Raw genomic sequence first — 18365 nt, 5'->3', positions numbered from 1 at the left:
GTCCAAATTGTGGGTAGAGCCTATTCTAAATTTAGCTCCTCACACAAATTCACAAATTCTTAAAAATGAGGTCTGTTGTGGTTGTTGTCCAGTGTATCAGGTCTGTTGTTGTGTGGAATTCATCATGGGGTATCTCCAAGAGAAATGGGCCATGTGTGGTGATCTAACCGTTAATGACTGAGGTTTCGTTTTCGAACTAGTGAAAGGAGGTGTGAGTGGTTAATAATGGGGATGTAAATAATTGCATTAGGGAAAGTGACTATTGCTTCCTTGTGCATTGATGCAATATGTTTGATTGATGCTTTGTATGGGTCATTATCCATATTGTTTATGCCCACCGAGAGAACCACTATGCTGGTGTCTAAATGAACCTCTGTTTTCTCCAGAACCTTTGTGAAATGGTAAAATGTTGCTCCAGGGTAACTGTCCACTTGTATGTTTGGGTTATGAAATGGAGGGATTATATTAACATTTGAGTCTCACAGGACTAGTATTGGTTTATTTCCCTTCAAATTCCAATCCGCCACCTTGCCTTTTGGTCTGTCTTTATGGTACGATTTTTTCTGAAGGGTTGCTGGGGTTGGGGTTGATGCTGGGGCTGAGGCTGGGGTTGGGGATTGATGCTGGGGCTGAGGCTGGGGTTGGGATTGATGCTGGGGCTGAGGCTGGGGTTGGGGTTGATGCTGGGGCTGGGGTTGGTAAAATCATAATAATTCTACATTTATAGTATGAACCTGGATCATCATAATGATTCTACATGTTATAATATGAACCTGGATCATCATAATGATTCTACATGTTATAGTATGAACCTGGATCATCATAATGATTCTACATGTTATAGTATGAACCTGGATCATCATAATGATTCTACATGTTATAATATACCATGGCCTTTACTGGCCAAAGGTTAAACTGCTGTTATGGTTATGATATACTATGGTGTTGTGTCACTAGACTTTGACCAGATATTATTGCATCCAAAGATCAACTGAACCTAGAACATAGATACAGAGACACTTGTCATCAGGAAGGTTCTCTCTCAGCACAACGGAAAATATCTCAATGACTTGACATGTTCTGGTTGTGAATTCAGGCTACAAGGTAAGACTCTTTCCAGGGATTATTGTAAAGTGTGTAGAGACATTAAATGTCTGGTGTTATTTTAGTATAGTGAATGACAGTAAAACACTCAGATCTAACAGTCCATTTCACCTGGGACAGCTACGTGACAGTTCAATCATACAAAATGGAGCTAACTGGGTTAGGGTTAGGGAACATGTTGTTCATATATTCCTGTATCGTGGTTATTTTACAATTTGTATATTTTTTATGTATAAATTGTAAATCTTCTTTCAGAATATCAGAACATTTGTTGTTTTCTAAATTCCAATGAGCTCCTGCTTCCTGTGTAATTTGGTATGAAACCACTGAACAGACTTTTCTTAACATTAATATTATGAACTGAATTCAGTAACAGCATCATAATATCATACCTGTTGAACAAAGCAACACACTAGAATGAGAGAAATTATTAAAAGAGAAAGTGAGACATTATTATTAATATTATTTTATATTATATTATTATTATTATTATTATTATTATATATTATATTGTTATTATTATTAATATTATTATATATTATATTGTTATTATTATTATTATTATTATTATTAATATTATTATATATTATTATTATTTATTATTATTATATATTATATTGTTATTATTATTATTATTATTATTATTATATTATTATTAATATTATTATAATGTTATTATTATATTATGTTATTATTATTATGGACGAAAGGTGAAAAATATAAATCACGACTACATATTCATGTGATGCATTAAATCACCTGACTGTTTGGATGTGTCTGTTAGTAAATGTTTTATTTCTAAGAGATAATGAATAAAAGAGAACATATGACCTTCAAGAATTACTGTGTCAACCACAACCAACATGTTGGATCTCTGTTTAGTTGTCACTGTGTTAACCACAACCAACATGTTGGATCTCCGTTTAGTTGTCACTGTGTTAACCACAACCAACATGTTGGATCTCTGTTTAGGGGACAGTTCTCTAAAATGAGTCTCTCTGGGGAGAGAGAGGAGGGGGGCCCTGCCTCTAAAATGAGACTCTCTGGGGAACATGACACCAAAGCTAAGAGGTGAGATTACAATGTTGTTTGTTTCTAAAACGTGTTTCCACAATTTATTTACATTTGTTATTTATCAGACAGTATTGCTCAGGGGAACCTTGTCTGTAAAATATTGTTGTTCTAAGATTTTAATTCATAGTTTTTTGTGGATGAATTTTTGTTTTTCAAAACGCTATTTAGCTGGAATGGAATGTTTGTATCCTGTATATTAGACTGTGATATGTGGTTGTCTCACCAACACACACACACACACACACACACACACACACACACACACCTCTATAACATTTTAGCATGACAATCATTTAGTCTCTTAATTATTATCTAATATGTTGGCAGGCATAACTTTATAGTTTTTATTCTGATCATTGTTACAAGCTGAATTCTGACAATATATCCGTTATATCAACACACTCTTCACTCCTGTTGAAACCAAAAAGGATTCTATCTTCCTACAATATACAGAACCACTAAAGTTCTATATAGAACCCTTTATAGGAGGTTAGGAAGTGTCTGAGTATACAGTATATATAGAATATATATAGAACCCTTTATAGGAGGTTAGGAAGTGTCTGAGTATACAGTATATATAGAATATATATAGAATCCTTTATAGGAGGTTAACCTGTCTGAGTATACAGTATATATTTAACCCTTTATAGGAGGTTAGGAAGTGTCTAACGGTTTTCTTGATGAGAAGGAGAGTCGGACCAAAATGCGGCGTGTCTATTGCAATCCATGTTTAATGAAGTAACACACTAAACACAAACACTACCAAAACAATAAACTTAACGAAAACCGAAACAGCCTATACTTGTGTAACCTAACACAGAACAATGACATCAGGACACTAAGGACAATCACCCACGACAAACTCAAAGAATATGGCTGCCTAAATATGGTTCCCAATCAGAGACAACGATAAACACCTGCCTCTGATTGAGAACCACTTCAGACAGCCATAGACTTAGCTAGAACACCCCACTAGCTACAATCCCCATACATACACACCACATACAAAAACCCATGCCACACCCTGGCCTGACCAAATAAATAAAGATAAACACAAAATACTTTGACCAGGGTGTGACAGAACCCCCCCCCCTAAGGTGCGGACTCCCGAACGCACCTCAAAACAATAGGGAGGGTCCGGGTGGGCGTCTGTCCATGGTGGCGGCTCCGGCGCGGGACGTGGACCCCACTCAATCAATGTCTTAGTCCCTTCTCCTCACGTCCCTGGATAGTCCACCCTCGCCGCCGACCATGGCCTAGTAGTCCTCACCCAGAACCCCACTGGACTGAGGAGCAGATCGGGACTGAGGGGCAGCTCGGGACTGAGGGGCAGCTCGGGACTGAGGGAAAGCTCAGGAGTGAGAGGAAGCTCAGGCAGGTTGATGAATCTACCAGATCCTGGCTGACTGGCAGATCCTGGTCGACTGGCAGATCTGGAAGAGTCTGGTCGACTGGCAGATCTGGAAGAGTCTGGTCGACTGGCAGATCTGGAAGAGTCTGGTCGACTGGCAGATCTGGAAGAGTCTGGTCGACTGGCAGATCTGGAAGAGTCTGGTCGACTGGCAGATCTGGAAGAGTCTGGTCGACTGGCAGATCTGGAAGAGTCTGGTCGACTGGCAGATCTGGAAGAGTCTGGTCGACTGGCAGATCTGGAAGAGTCTGGTCGACTGGCAGATCTGGAAGAGTCTGGTCGACTGGCAGATCTGGAAGAGTCTGGTCGACTGGCAGATCTGGAAGAGTCTGGTCGACTGGCAGATCTGGAAGAGTCTGGTCGACTGGCAGCTCTGGCTGCTCCATGCTGACTGGCTGCTCCATGCTGACTGACAGCTCTGGCTGCTCCATGCTGACTGGCAGCTCTGGCTGCTCCATGCTGACTGGCTGCTCCATGCTGACTGGCAGCTCTGGCTGCTCCATGCTGACTGGCTGCTCTGGCTGCTCCATGCTGACTGGCTGCTCCATGCTGACTGGCTGCTCCATGCTGACTGGCGGCCCTGGCTGCTCCATGCTGGCTGGCGGCCCTGGCTGCTCCATGCTGGCTGGCGGCCCTGGCTGCTCCATGCTGGCTGGCGGCCCTGGCTGCTCCATGCTGGCTGGCGGCCCTGGCTGCTCCATGCTGGCTGGCGGCCCTGGCTGCTCCTTGCAGATTGGCAGCTCTGGCGGCTCCTTGCAGACTGGCAGCTCTGGCGGCTCCTTGCAGACTGGCAGCTTTGGCGGCATCCTGCAGACAGGCAGCTCTGGCGGCTCCTTGCAGACTGGCAGCTCCTTGCAGACTGGCAGCTCTATGCAGACTGGCAGCTCTATGCAGACTGGCAGCTCCATGCAGACTGGCAGCTCCTTGCTAACTGGCAGCTCTATGCTAACTGGCAGCTCTATGCTAACTGGCAGTTCTGAACAGGCGGGAGACTCCGGCAGCGCTGTAGAGAAGGAAGGCTCTAACAGCGCTAAACAGGCGGGAGACTCCGACAGCGCTGGAGAGGAGGGCTCCGACAGCGCTGGACAGGCGAGGCGCACTGTAGGCCTGATGCGTGGTGCTGGCACTGGTGGTACTGGGCCGAGGACACGCACAGGAAGCCTGGTGCGGGGAGCTGCTACCGGAGGGCTGGGGTGTGGAGGTGGCACAGGATGGGTTAGACCGTGAAGGCGTACTGGAGATCTTGAGAGCGGTGCTGGCACAGGACGTGCAAGGCTAGGGAGGTGCACAGGAGGCCTGGTACGTGAGACTGGCACCATCTTCACCAGCCGACTAACACGCACCTCAGGACGAGTATGGAGCGCTGACCCAGGTGCCATCAAATCCCCGACACGCTCCGTCGGGCAAATTCCATGTTTAAAACACCAACACAGCAACTCCCTCATTTCTCTCTCCTCCAATTTCCCCATTAACTCCTTCACAGTCTCTGTTTCGCTCACCTCCAATTTCCCCATGAACTCCTTCACAGTCTCTATTTCGCTCACCTCCAACACCGGCTCTGGTCTCCTCCTTGGCTCCTCACGATAAACAGGGAGAGTTGGCTCAGGTCTGGCTCCTGACTCTGCCACACTCTCCCTGAGCCCCTCCCCAAGAAATTTTTGGGGCTGACTATGGGGCCTCCGTCCGCGCCGCCTTGCTTGCTTCGCAAACTCCATTCTCCTATATCCTTCCGCGCACTGCTCCATCGAATCCCAGGCGGGCTCCGGCACTCTCCCTGGGTCGACCGCCCACCTGTCTATCTCCTCCCAAGAAGTATAGTCCATACTGTACTCCACTTTGGGCTGTTCTTGCCTGTTGACACGCTGCTTGGTCCCTTTGTGGTGGGTGATTCTGTAACGGTTTTCTTGATGAGAAGGAGAGTCGGACCAAAATGCGGCGTGTCTATTGCAATCCATGTTTAATGAAGTAACACACTAAACACAAACACTACCAAAACAATAAACTTAACGAAAACCGAAACAGCCTATACTTGTGTAACCTAACACAGAACAATGACATCAGGACACTAAGGACAATCACCCACGACAAACTCAAAGAATATGGCTGCCTAAATATGGTTCCCAATCAGAGACAACGATAAACACCTGCCTCTGATTGAGAACCACTTCAGACAGCCATAGACTTAGCTAGAACACCCCACTAGCTACAATCCCCATACATACACACCACATACAAAAACCCATGCCACACCCTGGCCTGACCAAATAAATAAAGATAAACACAAAATACTTTGACCAGGGTGTGACAGTGTCTGAGTATACAGTATATAGGTAACCCTTTATAGGAGGTTAGGAAGTGTCTGAGTATACAGTATATATAGAATATATATATAATCCTTTATAGGAGGTTAGGAAGTGTCTGAGTATACAGTATATATATAATATATATAGAACCCTTTATAGGAGGTTAACCTGTCTGAGTATACAGTATATATAGAATATATATAGAACCCTTTATAGGAGGTTAACCTGTCTGAGTATACAGTATATATTTAACCCTTTATAGGAGGTTAGGAAGTGTCTGAGTATACAGTAGAATATATATAGAACCCTTTATAGGAGGTTAGGAAGTGTCTGACTATACAGTATATATTTAACCCTTTATAGGAGGTTAGCCTGTCTGAGTATACAGTATATATAGAACCCTTTATAGGGCTCTTTGGTCAGAACTCTAGAGGTTCTTCTTCACTGAATTGATCTTCATTATATCCAAACACACTGGTGGTCAGGGAGGCATCTCTTTGTTTGAACGATGGCCCACGTCAACTCTGGCATTACAATACATACATTAAAATACAACGTTGACCATTAGTTACAGCAAACAACAAACATGTCTCTTCTGCTCCGTTCTTAACCCCTCCTCTCTTCACTAGATGGATGGTAACTTTAGTGTTTAACCCCTCCTCTCTTCACTAGATGGACGGTAACTTTAGTGTTTAACCCCTCCTCTCTTCACTAGATGGATGGTAACTTTAGTGTTTAACCCCTCTGTGTCCAAGGACCAAACTTTTGAATATTATTTTCGGTGTGCCTCAAGTAGGCTGGAAACATGACATTTACAACAACGTTTTTTTCTGATAACTAGTTCCTTGCATCCGCCATGGAGCTCAGTTTCATAATATTACGTTATGTTATATAGTAATCGCTACAAAACAGGCCTTATTTTAGGTCATTCTTCTCCCTGCCAGCTCCTATTAGTTCTATTGAGCTCCGTGGAATCAACTCACCTTCTGAACGTTCTATTCCCAGCCCATTGTTCTGCGTCACAATGCCAGCTCCTATTAGTTCTATTGAGCTCCGTGGAACCAACTCACCTTCTGAACGTCCTATTCCCAGCTCATTGTTCTGCGTCACAATGGCAGCTCCTATTAGTTCTATTGAGCTCCGTGGAACCAACTCACCTTCTGAACGTTCTATTCCCAGCTCATTGTTCTGCGTCACAATGGCAGCTTCACTATTGCATCATTGACACCTGCCGGCATTAAGCTTGAACGCTGACGTCAGGTTACTAATTATTAACAGGGTTACAGCTGCTAGATGACCGTGATCACTGTTCGCATGGATACACGTTGTGGTGACCCACAGTGCTAAACCTTAAACCTTTTCTGGTCATGGTTAACCATATTTTTTTTCAGAAAAAGGTATACCACCTAACTAAAACGAATGTCCCTGTTCTCTTTTTCAAGATAAGGCCAATTTAAACAGGCAGAAGACATTTTTTAAATTAATAAACAAATATTTTTTTTTTGATGGTTTGTTGTTTCTAAATGGCTGCTGGGTAATTTGATATGCATCGAAATGTTCGTTCGTAGTCATCGGATTGAGTGAAAGCTGCGCAGTTTCACTGAGTTAGAAAACAAATGGACAGGTCTAGCTCATTGATTTGTAGATCCGACGCAGTTGCTACTTCAGATTATGAGCCAAGCAGGTGTCGTGAATGAGTTATATAGTACCCACAGAAGGCCACAGGGAGGAGCAAGAGATCTATAAACCCATACTGTTTTTTACCTTTAAATCCCTAAACCTAACAATCAATCAAATGTATTTATAAAGCCCTTTTTACATCAGCATCTAACCCTACGTATTACCTATTTTAGCATTAACCTGAACCCTAATTATTTTAGAAACTGTTTTAGTAATAATATTATGTTAGTAAATACCATTATAGTACTAAATAGCATTTAGATTATTTTGTTCATCTAAACCTGTCTCAGCATTTTGCTGTTTTTGTTTTGTTATTTTATTATGTTTATTATTGCAAGGCAGAACACTTGATCAACAAGCCACGTGTTTTATTTTTCATATGTGGTTTGAACTGGGTGACCAAGTAACCTTGTGATAGGTGGGGCAGGTTAGAGATCTAAGGAATTAACCAGAAAAATACATTTCATTTCTCAGCTGCCCCACCAATGTCTGTACATTTCTCTTACATTAATTAATAACTTTAAATTGCTAAATATTTCCAATAGATGGCAGCATATGAACGAAGCATCAGTTATAGTCTACAAGCAGCAATATGATGGACCATGAAGCATCAGTTATAGTCTACAAGCAGCAATATGATGGACCATGAAGCATCAGTTATAGTCTACAAGCAGCAATATGATGGACCATGAAGCATCAGTTATAGTCTACAAGCAGCAATATGATAGACCATGAAGCATCAGTTATAGTCTACAAGCAGCAATATGATGGACCATGAAGCATCAGTTATAGTCTACAAGCAGCAATATGATGGACCATGAAGCATCAGTTATAGTCTACAAGCAGCAATATGATGGACCATGAAGCATCAGTTATAGTATATATATTATTATATATATTATATATATTATATATTAATATGATTGACATGCAACCACAGAATTTTATATGTCTCATAATTTTCTAAAATGGTCACTCATTTCTTTACTTAGCTATATATCTCGTATTAGGGCTGTGTTGCTTTTGGGAGAGCAAAAAAAAAGACCATAGCGGGTCTTGAACCCCTAAGAAAAGAAAAAAATGAAAATTCAGTCTCTACAACGCCAAACTTTTTTCCAAATTAACTCCATAATATCGACAGAAACATGGCAAACGTTGTTTAGAATCAATCCTCAAGGTTTTTTTCACATATCTATTCGATGATAAGTCATTCGTGCCAGTTGGGTTTCTCCTCTGAAACAAATGGAAAAATACACGCAGGTGGAGATTACGCAATAATTGCAACGGAGGACAACAAGCGAGCACCTGGTAAATGTAGTCTCTTATGGTCAATCTACCAATGATATGCCTACAAATACTTCACAATGCTGCAGACACCTTGGGGAAACGATACAGCGTCTTCAAAATCTGGGGCATTTCCGGTTTGAAATTTCATCTTGGTTTCGCCTGTAGCATCAGTTCTTTGGCACTCACAGATAATATCTTTGCAGATTTGGAAACCTCAGAGTGTTTTCTTTCCAAAGCTGTCAATTATATGCATAGTCGAGCATCTTTTCATGACAAAATATCGCGCTTAATACGGGAACGTTTTTTATCCAAAAATTAAAAGAGCGCCCCCAATATCAAAGAAGTTAATATCTGATATTGTGAGTAAACAACCTCGGAATAGAAAAGATGAGTGCATCTTCCAGCCCGTCAATAAATTACATCATTCAACCCTCCTGGTTAGTAAATTTACCTCAACATGCCCTTCGCGTTCACATAATAACAGGTGATAATAAACATGAATCATCATTATATTACTTCACAGTATTCTGTTAAATGCTTTTTCAGTACTTCCTCTTGTGTTAGCAGTGTGGAAAGGGACAGAAAGAAGCCCTCGTGTGTTGGCAGTGTGGAAAGGGACAGGAAGAAGCACACAGGAGTTTTCCTGTGAGGGGAGTGGTGGTGTATCCAGGGAGAAATGTCATTTGTGGTCTTATGCTGCCATCTATTGGAATTATGTAGCAACTGCAGTAGTACTGAATAATGTGTAATTCCTTACTAAAGTAGTAATTACATAAAATGTTCTAGTTCATTTTCCCATTTACAACCATAAAATAACTATTTATAGCATAACAAACAATGAAACTCGCTTAACTCAATAACACCAAACACCAGTTAATTGTATTAAAAACGATTTATTTGGATGGGTGCCAAAGTAACAGTCCTGTAGTCAAATGAGAGCTCTACAGTAGGTACCAAAACATTTTCTCAAAAGTTACAAGTTTATCAACGTTCAAAGCAGAACGACTTTCCCATTGTTCCTCAACTGTCTCATTTTCCAGCTCTGACTGAAACTCTGCTTATGTTTTCCCATCTGAGAGATGTAATGTTTGTCTCTGTTGTGTTGAAGACCAATCACGCAGGAGAGACCAGCCTCCCCTGTTCCCAGCTGTGTGTCCATGAAGAGTGACTGGTCTATGAATCCTCCTATGAAGTTTAGAGAGGGAGACTTTTCTACTGAACAAAGGTAAGAAGAACTCATGGGTCCTGGTCAGTGAGTTAAACAACACTGTCTCTAGTCATTTCTCCTCTCCCATTTTCCCATTTATTTTATTGTTTTCATAATCCATAGGCTCATCCTTTTTTCAATTTTCATAGTCCTAAAACAATATTAAACAAACACAACATTCCCTCCCTGTGTGTGTGTGTGTGTGTGTGTGTGTGTGTGTGTGTGTGTGTGTGTGTGTGTGTGTGTGTGTGTGTGTGTGTGTGTGTCTGAACTCCCTGGATGAGGAGATGTAATCTCTATCCTGATTGCCTAGTCACTTTTACCCCTACCGACATGTACATATTATCTCAATTATAGTCAGTAATGGTTCTCCTTATAGTCTCATTATTACCTCAACTACCTGGTACCCTGCATATTGACTCAGTACTGGTACTCCTTATAGTCTCATTATTACCTCAGCTACCTGGTACCCTGCACATTGACTCAGTAATGGTTCTCCTTATAGTCTCATTATTACCTCAACTACCTGGTACCCTGCACATTGACTCAGTACTGGTACTCCTTATAGTCTCACTATTACCTCAACTACCTGGTACCCTGCACATTGACTCAGTACTGGTTCTCCTTATAGTCTCATTATTTTTATTTTGTGTTACTATTTCCAAGGTTTAAGGGCAACGTAGCACGTCTGGTGAACAGGGCAGAGTCCCATATCCTCAGTCAGACCAGTAGAAACTGGATCAGCAGCACTACAAGGTATCACGTCTGCTGAACAGGTCAGAGTTCATATCCTCAGTCAGACCAGTAGAAACTGGATCAGCAGCACTACAAGGTATCACGTCTGGTGAACAGGTCAGAGTTCATATCCTCAGTCAGACCAGTAGAAACTGGATCAGCAGCACTACAAGGTATCACGTCCGGATCATGTATCAATACTGATAGGATGGAAAGAAAGGGTGCGCTGCTTTCAGATCTGTTTTCTCCATTTAAATATTTCCTTAACATTATAATTATGTCACAGTACTGACCACAGATCAGCTTATATTATCACATATGGCTTCAAGTATTGAGTATCTATGTAATTGAACAAGCCCATGTCATGATTAGATAGTGATAAAACACAAATCTCTTTCATAAATTCTTTAAACAATAAAAGCTCATTTACGAACATTTCTGAAAAGTGATTTATTGCGTTTTGGAATGAAACTCTTCTTATGTTTCCCCATCTGAGCCCAGAGTAGATGAGAGATGTAATGTTTGTCTCTGTTGTGTTGAAGCCCAATCAAGCAGGAGAGACCAGCCTCCCCTGTTCCCAGCTGTGTGTCCATGAAGAGTGACCGGTCCATGGATTGTCCTATATCCTTTAGAGATGGAGACCTTTCTACTGAACAAAGGTAAGAAGAACTCATGGGTCATGGTCAGTGAGTTAAACAACACTGTCTCTGTCCCATTTTCCCATTTATTGTTGTTGTTTTCATAATCCATAGGCTAATCATTTGCATAGTCCTAAAACAATATTAAACAAACACAACATTCCCTCCCTGTGTGTGTGTGTGTGTGTGTGTGTGTGTGTGTGTGTGTGTGTGTGTGTGTGTGTGTGTGTGTGTGTGTGTGTGTGTGTGTGTGTGTGTGTGTGTGTGTGTGTACTCCCTGGATAAGGAGATGTAATTACTATCCTGATTGCCTAGTCACTTTTACCCCTACCTACATGTACACTACCGTTCAAAGGTTTAGAGTCACCTAGAAATGTCCCTATTTTTGAAAAAAAAGCTATTTTGTTTCCATTAAAATAACATCAAATGGATCAGAAATACAGTGTAGACATTATTCATGTTGTAAATTGCTATTGTAGCTGTAAACGGCAGATTTTTTCATGGACTATCTACATAGAGTTCCTCTCTCCAGTGTCTCTGTTATTTTTCCAATGTTTTAATTTTTATTGGCCAGTCTGAGATATGGCTTTTTCTTTGCAACTCTGCCCAGAAGGCCAGCACCCCTGAGTCACCTCTTCAGTGTTGATGTTTAGACTGGTGTTTTGCGGGTGCTATTTAATGAAGCTGCCAGTTGAGGACTTGTGAGGAGTCTGTTTCTCAAACTAGACACTCGAATGTACTTGTCCTTTTGCTTAGGCTTCCCACTCCTCTCTCTATTCTGGTTTGGGCCAGTTTGTGCTGTTCTGTGAAGGGCACAGGTTTTAAAATGTATTTCAGCTTTATTTAACCAGGTAGGCCATTTGAGAACAAGTTCTCATTTACAACTGCGACCTGGCCAAGATAAAGCAAAGCAGTGCGACACGAACAACACCGAGTTACACATGGAATTAACAAATGTACAGTCAATAACACAATAGAAAAGTCTATATACAGTGTGTGCAAATGAAGTAAGTTTAGGGAGGTAAGGCAATAAATAGGCCATAGGGGTGAAATAACTACATTTTAGCAATTCAACACTGGAGTGATAGATGTGCAGATGATGAATGTGCAAGTAGAGATACTGGGGTGGAAAGGAACAAAAAATAAATAACAATATGGGGATGAGGTAGTTGGGTGGGCTATTTACCAATGGGCTATGCAATGATCGGTAAGGTTCTCTTACAGCTGATGCTTAAATTTAGTGAGTGAGATATAAGTCTCCAGCTTCAGTGATTTTTGAAATTCGTTCCAGTCATTGGCAGCAGAGAACTGTAAGGAAAGGCGGCCAAAGTAGGATTTGGTTACTGGGGGTGACCAGTGAAATATACCTGCTGGGGCACGCGCTACAACTGGGTGCTGCTATGGTGACCTTTAAGCTGAGATAAGGCGCGGCTTTACCTAGCAAGGACTTCTAGGTGACCTGGAGCCAGTGGGTTTGGAGACGAATATGAAGCGAGGGTCAGCCAGTGAGAGCGTACAGGTCGCAATGGTGGGTAGCATATGGGGAATTGATGAAAAAAACGGATGGCGCTGTGACATACTGCATCCAATTTGCTGAGTAGATTGTTGGAAGCTATTTTGAAATGACATCGCCGAAGTCAAGGATCGGTAGAATAGTCAGTTTTATGAGGGTATGTTTGGCAGCATGAGCGAAGGATGCTTTGTTGCAAAATAGGAAGCCCATTCTAAATTTCATTTTGGATTGGAGATGCTTAATGTGAGTTTGGAAGGAGAGTTTACAGTCTAACCAGACGCCTAGGTATTAGTAGTTGTCGACATATTCTAAGTCAGAACCATTCAGAGTAGTGATGCTAGTCGGGCGGGCGGGTGTGGGCAGCGATCAGTTGAAGAGAATGCATTCAGTTTTACTTGCATTTAAGAGCAGTTGGAGGCCACGGAAGGAGTGCTGTATGGCATTGAAGCACGTCTGAAAGTTTTTTACAGCTCGCTGTCCCGCTAGCGTTTTACTACGACAACATCCAGAAACAGAGGAGGGAACACCCCCCTATCCACATCGATGGAACAGTAGTGGAGAGGGTAGTAAGTTTTAAGTTCCTCGGCGTACACATCACAGACAAACTGAATTGGTCCACCCACACAGACAGCATCGTGAAGAAGGCGCAGCAGCGCCTCTTTAACCTCAGGAGGCTGAAGAAATTTGGCTTGTCACCAAAAGCACTCACAAACTTCTACAGATGCGCAATCGAGAGCATCCTGTCGGGCTGTATCACCGCCTGGTACGGCAACTGCTCCGCCCACAACTGTAAGGCTCTCCAGAGGGTAGTGAGGTCTGCACAACGCATCACCGGGGGCAAACTACCTGCCCTCCAGGACACCTACACCACCCGATGTCACAGGAAGGCCATAAAGATCATCAAGGACAACAACCACCCGAGCCACTGCCTGTTCACCCCGCTATCATCCAGAAGGCGAGGTCAGTACAGGTGCATCAAAGCTGGGACCGAGAGACTGAAAAACAGCTTCTATCTCAAGGCCATCAGACTGTTAAACAGCCACCACTAACATTGAGTGGCTGCTGCCAACACACATGACTCAACTCCAGCCACTTTAATAATGGGAATTGATGGGAAATGATGTAAAATATATCACTAGCCACTTTAAACAATGCTACCTAATATAATGTTTACATACCCTACATTATTCATCTCATTAGTATACGTATATACTGTACTCTATATCATCTACTGCATCTTTATGTAATACATGTATCACTAGCCACTAACTATGCCACTTTGTTTACATACTCATCTCATATGTATATACTGCACTCAATACCATCAACTGTATCTTGCCAATGCCGCTCTGTACCATCACTCATTCATATATCTTTATGTACATATTCTTTATCCCCTTACACTTGTGTCTATAAGGTAGTAGTTTTGGAATTGTTAGCTAGATTACTTGTTGGTTATTACTGCATTGTCGAAACTAGAAGCACAAGCATTTCGCTACACTCACATTAACATCTGCTAACCATGTGTATGTGACAAATAACATTTGATTTGATTTGATTTGATTTGAAATTGCAGTATGCGAATTTCAAAATACAAAAATCATAATATTAAACATTCTTGAAAATACAGGTGTCATTCATCATTCTTTATCTTAGAATATTGGTAATCGAACAGCTTTGTCCGATTTACAATAGGCTTTACGGAGAAAGCATAGCATTTGATTGTCTGAGGACAGAGTCCCACATACGCCCAGCATACACATATTTTTCAAACCAGCACAGGCATCACAAAAATCAGAAATAGAGATAAAATAACTTACTTACCTTTGAAGATCTTCCTCTGTTTGCAATCCCAAGGGTCCCAGCTACACAACAAATGGTAATTTTGTTCGATAAAGTCCTTCTTTATATCCCAAAAAAGTCAATTTAGTTTGATTCATTAATCCACCCGTTCAACTCGTTCAACATGCAATCCAAAAAGTTACCGGGAAACTTCATCCAAACAAGTCAAACAACATTTCTAATCAATCCTCAGGTATGTAATTAAACAATACAATTTAAGAGTTACCGGGAAACTTCATCCAAACAAGTCAAACAACATTTCTAATCAATCCTCAGGTATGTAATTAAACAATACAATTTAAGAGTTACCGGGAAACTTCATCCAAACAAGTCAAACAACATTTCTAATCAATCCTCAGGTATGTAATTAAACAATACAATTTAAGAGTTACCGGGAAACTTCATCCAAACAAGTCAAACAACATTTCTAATCAATCCTCAGGTATGTAATTAAACAATACAATTTAAGACGGAATGTAGTATGTTCACCAGAGATAAATAACGAAAGGTGCGGACTCATTCACGCGCGCCACAAGACTACAGTTCCTGTGAGGAACACCTTGGATAAGCTACAACTACTTGTTCATTTTTCAAAAAACAAACCTGAAACCTTGTATAAAGACTGTTCACATCCAGTGGAAGCCATAGGTACTGCAAACTGAGCGCTATTTGGTTGGAAATGCAATAGGCCAACATAGGAATGGCCTGGGAGCTCAGAAAAATACAATTCTGGATGGATTTTCCTCGGGTTTTCGCCTGCCATATCAGTTCTGTTAACCTCACAGGCATTAATTTGACAGTTTTAGAAATTTCAAAGTGCTTTCTATCAAATACAACCAATTATATGCATATCCTGGTTTCTGTTTCTGAGTAACAGGCAGTTTACTTTGGGCACGTCAAACTATCCAAAGTTCTGAACACTGCTCCCTAGCCCTATTAACGCAGTGTCCAAAGAAGGGCCAGAACTATACAAAATCTGCGTAGAAGTGGATCAGAGAATCACCAGCAGCAAGAGTGACATCATTGATGTATACAAAGAAAAGAGTCGGCCCGAGAATATAACCCTGTGGCACTCCCATAGAGACTGCCAGAGGTCCAGACAAAAGGCCCTCTAATTTGACACACTGAACTCTATCTGAGAAGTAGTTGGTGAACCAGACAAGGCAGTCATTTGAGAAGACAAGGCTGTTGTAGTACACAGCGTTGTACGAGATCTTCAGTTTCTTAGCAATTTCTTGCTTGGAAAAGCCTTCATTTCTCAAGAGTCGACTGAAGAGTTTCAGAAGAAAGTCTTTGTTTATGGCCATTTTGAGCTTGTAATCGAACCCCCAAATGCTGATGCTCCAGATACTCAAATTGTCTAAAGAAGGCCAGTTTTATTGTTTCATTAATCAGAACAACAGTTTTTAGATGTGTTAACATAATTGCAAAAGGGCTTTGTAATGATCAATTAGCTTTTTAAAATTATAAACTTGGATTAGCTAACACAACGTGCCATTGGAACACGGGAGTGATGGTTGCTGATAATGGGCCTCTGTACGCCTATGTAGATATTCCATAAAAAAATCAGCTGTTTCTATTTACAACATTAACAATGTCTACCCTGTATTTCTGAACAATTTGATGTTATTTTAAAGGACTTTTTTCTTTCAAAAACAACATTACTAAGTGACCCCTAACTTTTGAACGACATATTAACTCAATTGCCTCAACTACCTGGTACCCCTGGACATTGACTCAGTACTGGTACTCCTTATAGTCTCATTATTACCTCAACTACCTGGTACCCTGGACATTGACTCAGTACTGGTACTCCTTATAGTCTCATTATTACCTCAACTACCTGGTACCCTGGACATTGACTCAGTACTGGTACTCCTTATAGTCTCATTATTACCTCAACTACCTGGTACCCTGGACATTGACTCAGTACTGGTTCTCCTTATAGTCTCATTATTACCTCAACTACCTGGTACCCTGGACATTGACTCAGTACTGGTTCTCCTTATAGTCTCATTATTACCTAAACTACCTGGTACCCTGCACATTGACTCAGTACTGGTTCTCCTTATAGTCTCATTATTACCTCAACTACCTGGTACCCTGCACATTGACTCAGTACTGGTACTCCTTATAGTCTCATTATTACCTCAACTACCTGGTACCCTGCACATTGACTCAGTACTGGTACTCCTTATAGTCTCATTATTACCTCAACTACCTGGTACCCTGAACATTGACTCAGTACTGGTACTCCTTATAGTCTCATTATTACCTCAACTACCTGGTAGCCTGAACATTGACTCAGTACTGGTACTCCTTATAGTCTCATTATTACCTCAACTACCTGGTACCCTGCACATTGACTCAGTACTGGTTCTCCTTATAGCCTCATTATTACCTCAACTACCTGGTACCCTGCACATTGACTCAGTACTGGTACTCCTTATAGTCTCATTATTACCTCAACTACCTGGTACCCTGCACATTGACTCAGTACTGGTTCTCCTTATAGTCTCATTATTACATCAACTACCTGGTACCCTGCACATTGACTCAGTACGGGTACTCCTTATAGTCTCATTATTACCTCAACTACCTGGTACCCTGCACATTGACTCAGTACTGGTACTCCTTATAGTCTCATTATTACCTCAACTACCTGGTACCCTGCACATTGACTCAGTAATGGTACTCCTTATAGTCTAATTATTACCTCAACTACCTGGTACCCTGCACATTGACTCAGTACTGGTACTCCTTATAGTCTCATTATTACCTCAACTACCTGGTACCCTGCACATTGACTCAGTACTGGTACTCCTCATAGTCTCATTATTACCTCAACTACCTGGTACCCTGCACATTGACTCAGTACTGGTACTCCTTATAGCCTCATTATTACCTCAACTACCTGGTACCCTGCACATTGACTCAGTACTGGTACTCCTTATAGTCTCATTATTACATCAACTACCTGGTACCCTGCACATTGACTCAGTACTGGTACTCCTTATAGTCTCATTATTACCTCAACTACCTGGTACCCTGCACATTGACTCAGTACTGGTACTCCTCATAGTCTAATTATTACCTCAACTACCTGGTACCCTGCACATTGACTCAGTACTGGTACTCCTTATAGTCTCATTATTACCTCAACTACCTGGTACCCTGCACATTGACTCAGTACTGGTACTCCTTATAGTCTCATTATTACCTCAACTACCTGGTACCCTGCACATTGACTCAGTACTGGTACTCCTTATAGTCTCATTATTACCTCAACTACCTGGTACCCTGCACATTGACTCAGTACTGGTACTCCTTATAGTCTCATTATTACCTCAACTACCTGGTACCCTGCACATTGACTCAGTACTGGTACTCCTTATAGCCTCATTATTACCTCAACTACCTGGTACCCTGCACATTGACTCGGTACTGGTTCTCCTTATAGCCTCATTCTTACCTCAACTACCTGGTACCCTGCGCATTGACTCAGTACTGGTTCTCCTTATAGTCTCATTATTACCTCAACTACCTAGTACCCTGCACATTGACTCAGTAC

The 18365-nt window shown here is 41.5% G+C and overlaps 1 protein-coding gene across 1 annotated transcript in view; it reads left to right on the top strand.

The window, feature by feature from the left end:
- The first annotated feature begins 966 nt into the window (after positions 1-966).
- LOC149979030 (NLR family CARD domain-containing protein 3-like) overlaps positions 967-18365 on the top strand; it is a 43038-nt gene continuing 25639 nt past the window's right edge. Inside the window, exons 1-4 of the mRNA XM_090197919.1 lie at positions 967-1104; positions 2077-2175; positions 9968-10084; positions 10733-10822. Of these exons, the coding sequence (XP_090054045.1) occupies positions 2093-2175; positions 9968-10084; positions 10733-10822 (290 nt within the window). The 5' untranslated portion in view covers positions 967-1104; positions 2077-2092. The remainder of the gene's footprint in view (positions 1105-2076; positions 2176-9967; positions 10085-10732; positions 10823-18365) is intronic.

Source organism: Oncorhynchus mykiss, chromosome 13 (assembly GCF_057628025.1).
Source record: "Oncorhynchus mykiss isolate SJ-2025 chromosome 13, ASM5762802v1, whole genome shotgun sequence".
Classification (NCBI taxonomy): domain Eukaryota; kingdom Metazoa; phylum Chordata; class Actinopteri; order Salmoniformes; family Salmonidae; genus Oncorhynchus; species Oncorhynchus mykiss.
The sequence above is the reverse complement of the archived record's forward strand: the minus strand, read 5'-3'. Positions and strand labels throughout refer to the sequence as shown.